The sequence below is a fragment of the Furipterus horrens genome, unplaced genomic scaffold, assembly GCF_987537825.1.
Source record: "Furipterus horrens unplaced genomic scaffold, mFurHor1.1.pri manual_scaffold_2, whole genome shotgun sequence".
Taxonomy (NCBI): domain Eukaryota; kingdom Metazoa; phylum Chordata; class Mammalia; order Chiroptera; family Furipteridae; genus Furipterus; species Furipterus horrens.
The window spans coordinates 148,300,130-148,316,970 of NW_028327172.1; the positions used below are offsets into that span (position 1 = coordinate 148,300,130).

The following is a 16,841-nucleotide window of genomic DNA, read 5'->3' on the forward strand; positions in this document are numbered from 1 at the left end:
GACCTTTCAAGTTTCAAATAGTACTACTGATATTGAAGCTAGAAGACAGTAAAATGACATCAGACATAGGAAGGAGCCTTAGAGTTGACTGTGTGACCTTTGAGCAAGTCATTTAAGTTCTTTGTGCCTCAATTTCCATATCTGTAGGCAGGTAATAAAGATAAAGATAATGATAATCCAAATTTTTTTCAGGGGTTTAATTAGATAATACAGTACAAAGTTTTTATAACAGTGCCTGGAACACAGTCGTCGGCAGCCGTCCATCTCGAGAGACGATGGTGTAGCTTCTTAAGAGTCTATCTGCACCGCCGAGAATGGCTGTGCAGTCCGACTCGGGAGTGACACGGTATCTGTCTCCTCCCGTGTTGAATCGACATCTTGCGATGACGCTGGAGTGTCCTCTCCAGTGAAGCTGAAGCTACAGAGCCTGGGCAGGGTGATATGGAGGGTCTGCTGTTGCCCATGCAGCAGACCCCCCCTCTCTTCGCAGCTGAAGGACCCAAGGGAAAGACGGAGTCAATACAGCTTGGCTTCAGGTGCGCCGCAGGAGTTGCCGGTGTTGACTACAACGTCGAACCGCCTTAGGGACTCCGGCTCCGGATTTTCTGTCGGGGTTTACTCCCTTAGCCTTTCCCCTGAAGAGGTATGCCGCAAGGCAGCGGAGGTTTTTTGGAGTCAGAGTTTTCCTTCTCTGATGTGCCCTGACTGGAAGATCGAACCAGCGACACTTAGCTCGCAGGCCGACGCTCAATCCACTGAGCCAAACCAGCCAGGGTCACAGTAGTACTCAATAAATTGTAGCTATTTTATTATAAAAAGCAAATTTCAATTTGGAAATAATGATGAGAGATGCAGCTCAATTTTAACGTAATTATTCTGTTAAGATGGTAAATTAGAAATAAAGAAGAATGTATAGAATGAATTCTTCCAATTTGCTTTGGAGTCCTTTTCCCCACACCCTGGCTAAACCTTGGTTTGCACCCAGTGAAAATTGGGAGCTACACGCTTTTTTCCTCATTCACTTTTATAAGCTATTTTCTACAGCCCTCAATAATAACCACTTATGTTTGTAAAAGAGTATTCAAAATGTGCGTATGGGGGAGGGGTGGTGGTAGTGAGCAGGCAGGAGGCTGAATGGGACAGAAGGATTGAGGTTTGGAAAAGCTACCTGGGAACTGATAGTCTAAGTAATTTCTGTAACCTGTTGGGCTCCCACAAAATCCATAATCCTTTTCAATGCAGAGCCTTAAAAGACTTTAATTCAACCTTTAAATTATAGATGTAATGGAAATCTGATAGTGTCTTGTTGCCTCCATTGCCCACAATAGTCACTCATAGCCTGCCTTCACCACCTTCCTTTCCTTTTCAGGATTTTGGGACTCAGCATGCATGACAGAAACAGGTCCAGTTAGCGGTCAAGTCAAAGGTAACGAGACCCTTCAATAATCCCCTTCTCCCACCCCTTACTCTGTTATCTGATTATATGCAAAGGAAGATAGTTGGACTTACTGGTCTCTAGGTTTTATTCTTGCTTTACTAACTAGTATTCAGTAATAGATACTGTTGTCGGTTTGTAGAGACTTAGGAAACTGATAATGATTTGCTATTAGTTTGGAGAGAAAAAGCTAATGATAAATGTAAACAAACTGCCAAAAAAAAAAAAAAAAGCTCTATCCATTGGCTACCATTTTCTTCTACACATTTGATATTATAAACTATGTAATTCCTTAAATTCACTTGCTCTAAATGGAAAAACTTTTATCCTAACTCTCTATCCTCAAGAAAAAGTCATCCAAATCAAAGACGGAGGAAAAAGAAAGTTTCATATTGAATAAAAACTAATCTTAAACTCCAAACATTCTTCTTCCTAAAGGCTTTACTGAGATATAATTCACATACCACACAATCCACCGATTTAAAGTGTACAAATCAATGGCTTTTAGTGTATTTGCAAAGTTAAACAACCAGTACCACAGTGAATTTTAGAACATTTTATCTCCCCCCCACCAAAAAAAACCTTACAAAACAGATGAACAAAGCAAAACATAAACAGCCTCATAGAAACAGAGAACAAATTGACTGATGGCTGCTAGAGGGAAAGAGGTTGGGAGAACTGATGAAAAAGGAGAAGGGTAGTAGGAGGTATGAACTTCCAGTTTTAAAATAAATAAGTGATGGGGATATAATATACAGCACAGGGAATATGCCAATGACAGTGTAATAACTTTGTACGGTGACAGATGGTTACTAGACTTATTATGGTGATCACATTGTAAGGCACACAAATTTCAAATCACTATGTTGTACACTTCAAACTAATATAATACTGTATGTCAACTATCTTTAATTAAAAAAGAAAAAAGAAAAAGAAAACCTGTACCCATTAGCAGTGATTCCCATTCTTCCCCCCTCTGCCCAACTAGTAAACCACTAATCTGCTTTCAGTTTTACATATATTTGCCTATTCTGGACATATCCTATAGATGCAATCATACACTACATAGGTGTTTGTGACTGGGCCAAGCATTTTTCTTGGAAGTCCCCTGAGCCACTGTACCAGGTGTGGACCCTGGGCTGTCTCTGGGTGAGTCTGGTGACATTGTGAGTGCTCTACTCAATCCAGTGAAGTGGACACATTACAGCCCCCAAATGTGGCTTCTTAGGATGTTCCAAGTCTTGCTGTGGAGTTGGGGATTAAAATAAACTGACCAAAAAATTGAAGTTCTAGGGCAGCTATAGATGAAGGGCAGGTAAGAACATGACAAGTTAGTCCATTTTTGCCTATCTTGTCATTTGGTAAGTAAATTTATTTTTCACCACTGCCATTTTCTATAGCCAAATACATTCTGATCTTACAATACACTCTCTCAAATTTCAATAGCTGTGTTTGAACGCTGGCGCCCTCTCAGTCCTCAACAGAAAATACAGAAAGTAATGAGAGATGAGGCTCACTTCTCTCATTTATAATTGGAGAGTTATTGTCCTTTCCCTTAAGGAAGGGATTAATGGTGTGATCCTTCCTCCCTGCTCCTTTAGAAGTCTGCATTGAAGATGTTTGTTTTTGCAGTGGGGTGTCCAGGATTAGTAAGGCCTCCAGAAGGGTGAAGGAAATTTAAAGGTCAATTTAATTAGCTCATTCTTATCACCAATTTTCTGTACTGCTCATAAAAATGTCACGATTTAGTAACCATTACAGTCTTCTGTACATTTTTTAAATACCCAAGCATTTTGAACATTTAATTCTCTTGAACTATTCATATGCTCTTATGTACATTTTTCTCCTTTTTTCATTTTGATATGAATTTGTATTTCCATCAAAGAACATATTAAAAAGTTATTATTTTTTAGTCAACAGAAAGGCCACTTAAAATCAATGGTGCCATGATCAAATGTGTAAAAGCCACCAGCTTACGAAGGGGACATGTCAATATTGTGTGCAAGAACCTAAGTGACAGGCATCTACTTGTGGTGACTTAATAATAGATTCTGAGATTTGGTAGGTGGAGGGCCTCAAAGAGAATCACGTTTTTCTCCCTCATTCCACAGATAAGAAAATGGACTAAGTGACTGAATTAAGTCACAGCATCAGTCACTGAAGATCCAGGACTCGTACCAGCCTCCTGACTCCCAGGAAAATGATCTTCTTCCTAACCCAGGCTACCTATTTCATGGACTTGAAATCTGGGACCAATTGCTGCCCTGCAGATAACTCAGGATTATGATTACATGCCTCAAATCACACAGCCCAGGAGTCAGAGCTGCCTCCCAGAGAAGGCTGCTTCCTGGGTTTGCACTGGATATATATGAGCAAACACAGATGGTCCTCTGATACCATCAGAGAGGTAAAGACCAACATGTTAACTTGAACATTATCAAGAATTTATTAAGTGCCCACTGTGTTCAAAGACCTGTGTTAAGCTCTTGGGGAATTTCAAAGAAGGCCTGAGCTGTGACCCCAGGCACAGAATGGCTCTTGTTATGGAGGGCAGCAAGACACAGCGATTTAACACTTAACAATAATGAAACAACTTAGAAAAGAACACAAAAGTGAAAGGTAATGACCAGCAGAAGAAGAAGCACAGTTGCAGGAATTTCACAGAGGACTGTGAGATCTCCTTTAAAAACCTCAGGTTGGTACTTGACTGAGGTTACAATGCCAGAGACCTGGCTCCAGGCTCAAGATGAACAAATGTGGCATCTAACCTGGACAGGAGCTTCCTGTGTCAGCTCTTGGTTTAAAATCACAAGTCTCAACTGAAAGTGAGTTCAGTGGCAGGAAACACAGGTAAACAGGAAGCCGTGGGGTGGGGGAGGGCAGCCTATGACAGGACAGTCATTGGTTCAATTTGTAAGGAGAAAAAAAAGCACAAGAAAGGCCTGATGATGCTGATGGGTTTGGAAGGAGTTTTCTCAAGGGTCTAACGAGAGATATGTCCAATCTGAGTGGCACTCCTTTGGTTTTCAGCCCAGGAGGGATTTCCAACTGATGTTCATGCTGGAGCTCACAGTAGCTAACCATGGAAGCCAAGAAGTATGAGGAGAAACTTTTTAAGAGTGGGCTGAGCAAACCCAAGATACAACAAACAATTACAAAGGAATAAAAGAGCCTATCTGGTTCAGTGAGAAAGCAAACGGAGGTGGTGACATTACAAATAGGTTTGTCGAGGGACAAGTACGTCTGTGCTAATCACTCCCAGATCTGGGCCTCTGCCCCAGACCCCAATCCTAAGCTCCACCTGGGATGCCCAACTGCATGATAACCAGCCTCACACAGGCACCTGCACGTCACCTCCACATTCAACAGGCTAAAAAGTCAACTTCCTCTTTCCTCCCCCAGCTCCAGACTTCCCTCCTCCAGTGACCGGCACCCCTGCTCTCAGTGTCTCAGGCTCTAATGCCTCTGGCTCCTGCCCTTTGCTCCTGTGGCCCATCAGCCACCACTCCTGTCACTTTATTCTTCTCCCTGTCTTGTGAAGATGTTCTCTGCTTGACCCTGTCAGCACTAAGTGTCTTGGTTCATGCCTCTTTTTCACCTGCTGGGATAGTACATAGACTTCTAATTTCTGTGCTTCCCTTTTAGGTTCTCTATACATAACCGCCTCAATTATCTTTAGAAAACCCATTGTCACCACGTCACTCCTTTGTGCACACCCACAGGGCTGCTCACATGCTGAAGAATCTGGCTGAGGTGGTCTTCAGCCCAGTTTCTACTTCTCCATCTCTATCTCCCATAGTCCCACCACCATCCAATTGCTCCACTTTCCTTAGCATTCTGGCCTCCATGTTTTGACCCAGAAGGCTCACTTCTCTTGGTGTCTCCACTTCAGCACTCAGTCCCTCTCTTCGATGCATATTTCTTAGTGTCTATCCAGAACACTTACTCCAGTGCCCAGGCCTACTTACTCTGGGCCTGCAGCCCAGGAAACAAGCTGGACTCTCTTCTTGCCCTCAGATAGTTTAAATTATATGTGGGAAATCTACATTTGAAAACAAGATCATAGACTTTATATTCTAGAGATATTGGTGGATTTTTTTTTTCAAAGTTTAGTACACTCTGAAGGTCTTTACATTTTAGAATCTTATTTTTAAACCTGAAACAAGAACATCAGAAGTTTAAAACATTAGCTCTTAAAATTATTTTAAAATTAGAACTCTCTGTTATAAATACAAAGAAGAAAATGCATCAAATGTGAATAATGAGGGATTCTAATTCAGGAGACGCAGTGGGGGAAAAAGTAAACCTGATATTATCCTCCACAAAGAACAAGGAGGCTTGGTTTCTGGTATATTTTGGTTTAACTGCATCATCTCCATCCTGTCTAACTTTTTGGTTTCTGGTGGGTAATTCTCTCCCACAGCTCAGAAACTTTAACCGAAGTCTCCATTTAGCGTCCTGGAGCCTGTTATAAGAGGGTCTGATTCTCTGAGAGATAGGAAAGCAGATTTTCTTGAAGAACATTAAAAGAATGTTTGGATTTCTATAAATTCTATTAGCATCTAATACAAAATCTCAAATATAATAGTTAACAACAACAACAAAAAGAATTCCCTCACCCTTTCTTCTCTTCTGCATTTCCTACAATGTCTAGCAGAGCTTCACATGTAGGTAGATGTAAACAAACACACACTGAGTTGATAACTGTGCATGAAATCACCGAGGTAAAGGGGATCAGAGCTTAAGGTGGCAGTGTTGACAGCAGAAGGGGAAATGTAACAGCAACAGTAACAGTGGATGTCTCCGTGGGAGCAGTCATCTTCAAAGATATCTTATCTTAAAAGTATGGGAAGAGGGCGTCACACTGGCCCCACAATGATCAGATGAGCAAAATTCAACTTTAAACATATTACAAATCAATGAAATAATTTTAAGAAGCACTAATAAATTAAACAAAGTTCTGAATCTGGAAGCCCTGGGCATGTACACACTCAGGTTTACATATATATGCTATGTGATGCTGTTATTAATGATAAATATTTTAGAATTGTTGCTTGAATTTTTCTTTAACAGCAAGAAAAAGAAGTTTTCTTTTTAAAAGACAAGCAAGGAATCAAAACCAGAGAAAAGATACAAATGTTTATGGGACAGTAGGAATGTTTTTCAATTCCTTTAAGTTCAATGACAGAGGACAATGAGGTAGGCTAATTATTGAACTATGTTCTGCTTTTATCCAAGTGATCAATAATGACTTTTTCAGGTGCAGGAAGAAGGCATTCGCACACACAAGGCAGGTCAAGACCATTTATTCATTGGCCTTAACACGAAGGTTTGAATACTAAATGAACCAGACAATGGAGCTCCTTGTGGCTACACTGATTTAAAGCTGCTACATAAGAGCACTTCAGGAAAATAAACAAAGCAAGGCAAAAGCAGCATGAGGCCTAGTCCCTGTTGGCAAGCCATGCAGTGCCCCCAGTAGGCGATAAGACCTCAGGTCACCGATCCCACTTTTCAAATAAGATTGGAAATTTGGTACTACATGTGTCAGCTAATGCCTATTACTAGTTCTGGCCCTGAGAATGAAATGTCAGGCCAATAGTGAGTCAAAGTGCCAGGCAGCTGAGATGATGGGCCCCTCTGATCCCAGGACCGCACCACTTCCGCCATCACCGCTGCACTGTGCAGGGGCCCTTGAGACACGAAGCAACAGCCAGTGTGGGCACAACTTCCTCTTTTTTTACAAACCAAGTAGCTCTACATTTACAATCTTGTCTTTGGTTTAAACTAAGGGGGTCTCGCCCCTGCTGACAACTTTTTAAGAGATACAGATATTGGAAAGGGAACATAGGATTGGGGAGGGAAACGAGTATATCTCTGGTTTACTAAAGTTATTTTGAACACCCACCTTTTTTCTTTTCCTTAATAAAAATAAAGTTGTCAAAGAGAAAGCAGCAATTTAAATGCCAAAAGCTCCAGGCATAGCTGAGGAAAGGGAGTAGTGTTCAAATGATTAATTATATTCACACTGGCTCTCTTCTATACACTCTCATGCTAGGAGCTCAACAGACTTGCCAATTAGTTAGTGTGAATCATCCTCCACTCGCCTAATTTGCCTTCAAAGTTTGTACTTAGCAATTTGCACTCACTTAAATACCAACTTACATGGTTTTGGTTTCAGTGGGGAAAGGGAAGGAAAATCACTCATGCCTTAGTATTTCAGCAACTAAATTGGTCACTTTAGGAAATTTAAAAAATGGCTTTTATCTGCTGCAGTGCAGAACTCAGGATGTAATGGGCCCATCTTAGATCTCATTGAACAGGGCTGATTAGGAGAAGAAATATAAGGACTTCATTTTGGTAATGAATTGAGGAATCGAACAAGATCCTACTATTGCTTAGTTCCTCAAAGTCAGTTTCTGTGAAATGCCAGTATAACTGTTTTATTAAACACAACAACAACAAAGGAGGGGACAAAGGGAGGACCACCCTGAGTAATTCAGCATGAGAGTCAGCCACAGAACATTTTAGTCATCAGCTGATCACTCCTTTTAAAAGTACTCCATTCATTTTCATATGGCCTCTTTAAATGTAATAACAGCTCTTAAAGAACGTGGAATTATTCCTTTTTATTTTATAACAAGGCTTTTTACTATTCCAATTTTATTCTTTAAAAGTGACTTCCTTTTTCAGCAGTAAATTTCAAGCCTAAGTTTGATCTCAGTCTAAGTTTGATCTAAGTTCTTTCTCTCTAACACATGAAGGTCAAACCTCAGCACTGCTGGCTCCACTGCAGTTTTTAAAAGCAAACTGAGTGCCCACATCCTCCCTGTCGCACTTCCCCTCGGCTCTCTCTGGGGCCTGCCCAAGCCTCCGCTCAGACCTGGATCTGGGTGGGCAGCCAGTCCTAGTCTGCGGAGAAAGGAATGTCACCTGCAGCCACAGTGCTGCTTTTTCAAAACATGGCATTGGGAAGACTTCTCGGGCCTCAGTGAGCATGTGAGAAATTCTTGAAAACTTACAACAACGGGCGTGGGCAAAGCAGGGTAGTGAGGCCCACAAATCTTCAGGAAAGTACACTAACTAAACTCGAATTGCCTTAGAGACCCTAATCTTGGAGGAAAAAAACAGGGTAATCTGTGCTCATATTCAATTTGTAAGGGCACCCAGGGTGGCAATATAGCACTTACTTTACTGAGGTTAAATCAAGCCTTCCCATTTAGAGCAAAAGTGTTTGCCAGATTAAAAGGATTTAAGATAAGTCAGTAGTCTCACAGTAAAATGACCAGACTATCATAAAAGACCAGAAAGTAGCCCTTCCATCTCTTAATATAGATTTCTGCTCCTAAAAATAAAAAAAATAAAAAAATAAAAATCCTGGGATTTTCTGAATCTGGCTGGCTATATAAACATTAGGTAACCAGTGTCAGGTCCCTTCGTAGGAGGATGACTATGGATTAGCACAGATGACAGCACCATGACCTCAAGTTTAAAAGTAAAAACCGAGAACCAGGCAAATATGGGGAGAAAAGCAACAACACACATTTGTCCGGGGTGGGTCCCGAGAACGAGAGGGTGGTGCTCCATGCGGCCATGCCCATCACGGTGCCATGCTGCGCTGCAGTGCACAAAGTGTGGCCTCTGACAAAAACGCTGGGGCAAAAGTCAGCATTGGCCAATTTGAAAAGCAGCAAAAACAAGAAAAAACCTGTACGATTCCTAAGCGGCCTCTACAAATATAGGAAATGCAAATTCAACCACATGCATACACACTGGAACAGGCTGGTGACACAGTTGATGGAAGAAATCAAAAGGACTTTCTGCTGGCAGAACACCTTCAACTGGAAACGAGAGCATTATATCAAACTCTCCCATGCCTGCTATCTTCCCAAAGAATAATTTATTTTCCTACTGACTACTGTAATCATATTATATAGGAGTCCCTAACTGAAAGACCCTTTATTTCAGGTGAAAAAAACTGAAAATTAATATATGGAATAACAATTACTATTATATAATTACCTGTAATGACAAAAGTGTAAGTCCTGTTTTACAGAGCATGGAACAACGAAGCCTATTTGAAGCAAATATTACAAAGGCTACCCACCTGGAAATCCTGATCATCGATTCCAAACCTCTCCCGCAGGTTTCGGAAAACCATCGGGCAATATTCCTTAAACTTGAAATGGCTCGGCATGTTTTCTCTGAAACAGATATTGTGGAATAAGGCTCAGATATACAAAGAGTTAACGAGACTTGAATCTCCCACCATCTAGTTCTATGAGGAGCCAAAGAAGTACTTGGAGTTCCCTACCCACAGAAAGCACAGAGGTACTTCACAGAACTACAGTGGACCTTTGAACAGCATGGGGGTTAAGGGTGCTGACCACTCCAACAACTGAATATCCATCTGTAACTTCTGACTCCCCCAAAACTTAACCAATAGCCTACTGTTGACTGGAAACCTTACCAATAACATAATCAGACAATTCACACATTTTTTGTATTATGTCTATTATATACTGTATTTTTACAATATAAAATAAGCTAGAGAAAAATGTTATTTAAAATTATAAGGAAGAGAAAATACATGTACATATTTATTTTAAAAATCTATGTATAAGTAGACCCATGCAATTGAAACCCATGTTGTTCAAGAGCAAAATGTACAAACCACAAGATCCAGGGGACAGAAGAACCAGACTGGGAACATTTGTGTCTCACCATCTAGGAACACTTGGCTTATATGACCTTTTAATTCTGACTATATGCTAAGGCTGCTTCCTTAAGGAAGAGGAGGTGCCAAGGGAAGATGCCATGCTGAGGAAAATGGCAAAGACTGTGGACATTAGAAAAGGGCATCAGAGTGAGCCACACACAGCGCTCCCACACTCATCCTCAGTTAATAGACTAGCGCAATAAGCTTACAAAACAAGACTGCTCTCACACCTGAATGACCTATTTTAATATATTTTATATAAATACCACAACCTAAATTCACATAGAAATGATCCTGTCAAATGGTCAGCCTCTATACAGTATTATGAGAAGACTTAACACATGAGTTTCACATTAGAACAATGGCCCCATAAGAAACTTCAGAGCTAATCCTTTGAGTAGGATTTGAGGTTCATCCTACTCATTGAGAATTGCTTCCTCCTTTGTGTCCAGACTCCCCTCTGTTGTAGTACTTTGCACACCAAATTATAGTAATTTGTATATGTGTCAGTTTTCAACCACCCGCCTGACTGTGAGCCCCTTGATGGCAGAGCCATTTCTTATACATCATGTATCTCCAGCTCCCAATGAATGGACCACCTAACATATAAAGGGCTCCATAGTGACAACTAAAATGACATTCTAATGAAGGAAAAATAGTCTTAGTGCCCAATATTGCATCCAATTATGTTTTCTCAGAATGCACATTAATTCTTTATTGTTCTATGAAGTCATCATTTCTGTTCATAAGGTAATCATTATGAGAGTTCTATGTAAGATAGCTGAGGTCCGTAACTGCTAAAAAAAAATTCTAAGCAATTTACAGCTTGAAACATCTAAATTGTAATGAGAAACATCACTTTTAACATATAAGATATTCATAGAAAACAATATGCCATATGGCAAAAGGATATTACCCAAGAGGGCCTGCTGTTGCTTTTCTGAAAATGACAGATGGTTATGTTTATCACAGGATTAACTTCATCAGCAAAACTTTGCACCTACCCATTGAAAAATAATGTGATTCTAGAAATTCACAAAAATTATACTCCTGGCAGCCACATCAGTTCAAGAAAGGGTCATACTTGCACTTACTTGTTAAAAAGGTGATTGTCCACCTTTATCTTTGAATAGGCTTTGAAGTCATCTGGCATCAACATAACAGGGATTTGAACATGGCTCAGTTCATTGATCTAGAAAAATGTAAAATAAATGGCACAGATTATTATTATCTAAGTGGGAAGTGCTTAGAACTTTCAACCCTGCCCACTGACCTCAGGGAGAGAGAAGTGGGGTATTGGAGCAGGTTAAGCACTATAAAAACTCTCGAACATCAAGAGCTGATGAGCCTCCTGGTTGGAGAAGGCATCCACATGCCAAGAGGGTGGTGCACCCCAGTGCCAGGGGGACAGAAACTCCTGTACTCTTGACCCGTCTGGGCCCTGCCCTATGTACCTCTTTATCTGTATTCTTTATAATATTCTTTATGATAAGCTGGTAAACATAAGTAAACATTCTCCATGAGCTGCTTTAACAAATTAATTGAACCTGAGAAGACAGTCTTCGGAACATCCAATACATAGCCAGTCAGTAAGAAGCACAAGTGGCAACCTGGACTTCCAACTGGCCTCTGAGGAGGGGGCAATCTTACAGGACCGAGCCCTTAACCTGTGGGATCTGATGCTGTCTCCAGGACGATACTGTCAGAATTGAGTTCACTTTTTCCTGGTGTTGGAAAAAATACATGTCAGATATAGTTAGATAGATGATAGATAGTGTATGTGAATCCATCAAAACTATCTTTCAAAAATAAGAGCAAAATAAAGGCTTTTTCATATAAACAAAAACTGAGAACTTATCTACAACAGAATTTAAAGAAACTTACAAGATTTAGAAGCATATTATTTAGAGTCTAAGGATATACTTCAGAAAAAAGGTAAATGTGTGTGGAAGATCTGCAATACAAAAAGAATCAGTAAGCAGATAAATAGGTAAATGCATAGATTAAAAATAAGTAAACATGTTTAACTTATGGAATTAAAGAAGGACAGATATAAATACTGATTAGCCACAACGTGTAAGCTGGGAAGCCAATGGTTAGAGTTGCAGTGTTTACATATTGTTCAGGAGGAGAGTTAAGATGTTAACTTCTGACTAAGTATTAAGGTAAACATTTTAAAGATAAATGTTACAAGAAAAGAAACAGGGTATATAACCTTCACATTAGTAGAAGAGAATACAAATAAAACTCATTAAAAAAAATACTCAAGAAGAAAAAATAAGCACTGCCAAAGTGGGACAAATAGAATGTAAATGATAGAAACAAATCTGGATCTATACATAATCATAATAGGCATAAATGGACTAGCAGTTAAAATAAAGACTGTCAAAGTGAATTAAAACAACTATAAACTATATGCAAGGGACATACCTAAAACATAAGAACTCAAAAAAGGATAAAAGTTAAGGAACAAAAAAATATATTAAATAGTACTAAAAATTATTTAAAAGCTAACTTGCCTTTCGTCGTCGTCGGCAGCCGTCCGTCTCGAGAGACGATGGCGTAGCTTCTTGAGAGTCTATCTGCACCGCCGAGAATGGCTGTGCAGTCCGACTCGGGAGTGACAATCCCTGCCGCACTTGTTACAGGTGAAGGCAGATGGCTGTTGTTGCTGCTGCTGACGCTGCTTCCGCCTCGATCTTTTCTGGACCGCCTCCTCGTTGCGCGCAGCCTCCGCGCGTGACGTACCTTGCCTGACCGCGAGCCTCCAGGCTAGGCGGTCGTCTGTTTGAACTTCCCATGTGTTGAGATTGATGGAGCATTGTGTCATGTCCTTTTTGCAGATGTCTTTGAACCGCAGTTTTGGGCGCCCTGTCATCCTCTTGCCTTCTGCTAGCTCGCCGTAGAGGAGGACTTTGGGGATACGGCCTGCATCCATTCTTTTGACATGGCCGAGCCACCTGAGGCGTCTCTCGCTAAGAACTGCATGCAAACTACTCATGTTGGCTTGCTTCAGCACCTCGGTGTTGGGGACCTTATCCTGCCAGGCGACATGCAGGACGCGTCGCAGGCACCTCATGTGGAAGCTGTTGAGTTTCCTTTCGTGCCTTGCGTAGGTGGTCCACGTCTCGCTGCCATAGAGGAGAGTGCTGAGTACGCAGGCTTGGTAGATGCGCAGTCTGGTTTTCTCAGTGAGGCTGGAATTGTTCCACGCTCGCCGGTTCAGTCTGGCCATAACTGTGGCTGCCCTGGCGATTCTCCGGTTGACCTCCAAGTCGACTGACAGAGAGCTCGAGATGGTGGACCCGAGGTAAGTGAAGTCGTTGACAACCTCCAGGGTGTATCCGTTGATGGTGATGCAAGGGGGAATCCCCGTGCCTTGAGCCATAACATTCGTCTTCGTCAGGCTGATGGCTAGTCCGAACTCCTTGCATGCGTGGGAAAGGCAAGTGACTAGCTGCTGGAGTCCCTCTTCGGAGTGTGATGTCAAAGCTGCGTCGTCGGCGAAGAGCATCTCACGGATGAGCACCTCTTTGACTTTGCTCTTGGCTCATAGACAGGCCAGGTTGTAGAGCTTGCCATCGGATCTGGTGTGAATGAAGACACCCTCGCTGCAGTCCTTAAAGGCGTATTGGAGGAGCATGGAGAAGAAGATTCCGAACAGCGTAGGCGCGAGGACGCAGCCCTGCTTTACTCCGCTGCTGACTGGGAAGGCCTCAGAGGTTGCGCCGTTGTAGGACACCGTGCTGTGCATGTTGTCGTGAAAGGACATGACCACAGCAAGCAGATGTGGTGGACAGCCAATCTTCCGTAGCAAGCTGAAGAGACCGCTTCGACTGACCAGATCAAATGCCTTCGTGAGGTCGATAAAGGCGAGGTAGAGTGGTTTATGCTGCTCGTGACACTTCTCCTGCAGCTGGCGTAGGGAGAAGATCATGTCCACTGTTGATCGGCCAGCTCTGAAGCCACACTGGGACTCTGGGTAGACGCGGGAAGCAAGGGTCTGCAGGCGGGCAAGAGCGACCCGGGCGAATACTTTGCCGACGACGCTGAGGAGAGAGATGCCCCGGTAGTTGTTGCAGTCGCTGCGGTCTCCTTTGTTCTTGTACATGGTGATAATGTTGGCGTCTCTCATATCCTGGGGGATGTAACCCTCCTTCCAGCAGAGACAGAGTAGATGGTGGAGCGGCTGTAGCAGGACTGGTTTCCCGCTCTTTAGGATTTCTGGAGGGATTCCGTCACTTCCTGGTGCTTTCCCGCAAGCGAGGCGGTCGATGGCTTTGCCGAGCTCTGCCGCAGTAGGTGGGGTGTCTAGCTCCTCCATGACAGGTAGGTCTGGGATGGCTTTAAGAGCAGTGTCTGTTACGGTGTTCTTCGTTGCGTACAGCTCGAGGTAGTGCTCGGTCCACCGCCGCATTTGCTGTTCCTGGTCAGTGATGACCTCACCTGTCTTGGACTTAAGGGGGGCGATCTTGGAGGGGATTAGGCCTGTTGCCTTCTTGATACCCTCATACATTCCTCATGCGTTGCCCCGGAAGCCGCCGATATAGGCAACGCACGAGGAATGTATGAGGGTAACTTGCCTTTACTGATACTAAATACACTAATAACTTTAACAAAAAAACATTATTAAGGACAAAAAAGGTCTGTACATAATGCTAAAAGGTTCAATTAGCCAGAAAGATAAGATTCATATTTTATAAGTACCTAATTAGCCTGAAAGTAGAGAGCAAAAATTGTTTAGACACCAGGGAGAATGGACAATCCATCATTACAGAGGATGACTTAAATATGCTTTGACTAGTAACTCAAACAGACAAAAAATTAAGAATGATATACATTTTAAAATAACACATTGTACATTACTCATTCAGTATCTGCTGCACACTTATTACTGCCTAGTTATTCTTCTAGTTGCTTTGGCTATATTGTTGGACAAAACACATTAAGATGCCTGTCCTCCTAGAGCTTATATTGTAGTGAGAGAGTCAAAAAATAAAATAAACTTAGTAAATTACAATGTGGGCAGTAAATTATCTACTATGTTAGAAATCTATGGAACAGAGAAAGAGCTAGGACATGCCATGAGGACATGGGTGAGGGTCAATGATACATTAAAAGTAGGGTAGGTCAGAGTAGGCCAAGGTTTGAAAGACATAAGGGTTTGCATTCTAGTGCAAAGGCCCCGTGGCAGGGGCATGCTTGGTATGCTTGGGAAGAGGAGATCAGTGAGGCTATAGCAGATTACATGTGGAATAGTAACAGCTGAGATCAGAGAAGTAAAGGGAAGTATGTCCTAGGGCTCTGCAGATCACTGAAAAGACTCTTATTCCACGCTGTTGCAGGACTGGGTGATAAGAGTGATATCACTTAGCCCTGGCTGGTGTGGCTCTGTGGACTGAGCACCGACCTGTGAACCAAAGGGTCACTGGTTTGATTCCAAGTTCAGGGCACATGCTTGGGTTGCGGGCCAGGTCCCCAGTTGCGTGTGAGAGGCAACCATATCAATATTTCTGTCCCTCTCTTTCTCCCTTCCTCTCTCTCTAAAAATAAATAAATAAAAAATATTTTTTTAAAGAGTGATACCACTTAAATTAGGGTTTCAAAAGATTACTGGTGGGGCATAGAGGGCTAATGGGGGTGGAATGGAGGAGGCACAAGTATAGAAGTAGAAAGACCAATTATGAGGAACTGTAGAAACAGTCTGTTTTGACCAGGGTGACCACAGTGTAGCTAAGAAGAAGGAATCTGATTCCAGGTATGTTTTGAAAGAACAGCCAACATGATTTCTTATAGTCCTGAATGTGGGGTGTGAGAAAGACAAAAGCCAAGACCCACTCAGAAACTGTGGCCTGAACAATCAGAAAGATGGAGCTGCCATCAACCCAGATGGGGCACTTCTTACTGTGTTCATTTTTATGCTTTTGATTTTTGAATCATGTTAAAGAATAACCTGTTCTAAAAATTAAGTACTTCAATAATTTTTTAAAAAACTATAACCAAAAAAATATATGCAAACTATCAGGCATATTTTATAAAATAAATATCTTTAATTAACATAATAATTAATACATATATTAATTACTATATAATTGTTATGTTCAGCACTGCACAAATGCTCAGAACTTACAATCAAACCACCCTCATTTCCTGATCCACTTTGACTTTCATGGGTACCCCCCATTTTTATACACTGTTGAGAATCCAGCTTCCCAAAGATATCACATCTCTTAAAGGAAAGTAGTACAATCTAAGTTGAAATTGTGAACTCCCTCAAGCTAGTAGTTTGCACGGTGTCCTACACATATGGAGTATTACCATGTTACCCTTGAAATTTTAAAACATCCTGTGGCTCTCCTGCTGAATTTGCTGCAATGCTGTAGGGCGCCTTGGCACAGTTTGGGAAGCACAGAGATAAACAGGGCAGATGCTTAAAACAGCAAGTGATATAACCTAATTATGGAGTAAAATAATCAGAATAATACATTAAAATACTTTGTAATGGATTACAACCTATAACCACTTTATAATATTCCAAACAACCTAATTGCAACCACCAGTTAATCCTTAACTCCTAAAAACTGATGACTTATATCACCTTTCCAGGCAAGTGGTTTTCTTGAGATAACTCTGTACCAGTTGCATTTGTGCGGGACCAAATTATAATTCTCTTCCTATCAAGTTATT

At 41.6% G+C, this 16,841-nt stretch overlaps 1 protein-coding gene across 1 annotated transcript in view; it reads right to left on the bottom strand.

Moving 5' to 3' along the window:
- The window catches only part of PIP4K2A (phosphatidylinositol-5-phosphate 4-kinase type 2 alpha), a 161,109-nt gene that overhangs the window by 53,562 nt on the left and 90,706 nt on the right, over positions 1-16,841 (bottom strand). The window contains exons 2-3 of the mRNA XM_090266598.1: positions 11,249-11,346; positions 9,543-9,639 (exon numbers count right to left, since the gene is read on the bottom strand). Coding sequence (XP_090122724.1) covers positions 9,543-9,639; positions 11,249-11,346 — 195 coding nt within the window. The remainder of the gene's footprint in view (positions 1-9,542; positions 9,640-11,248; positions 11,347-16,841) is intronic.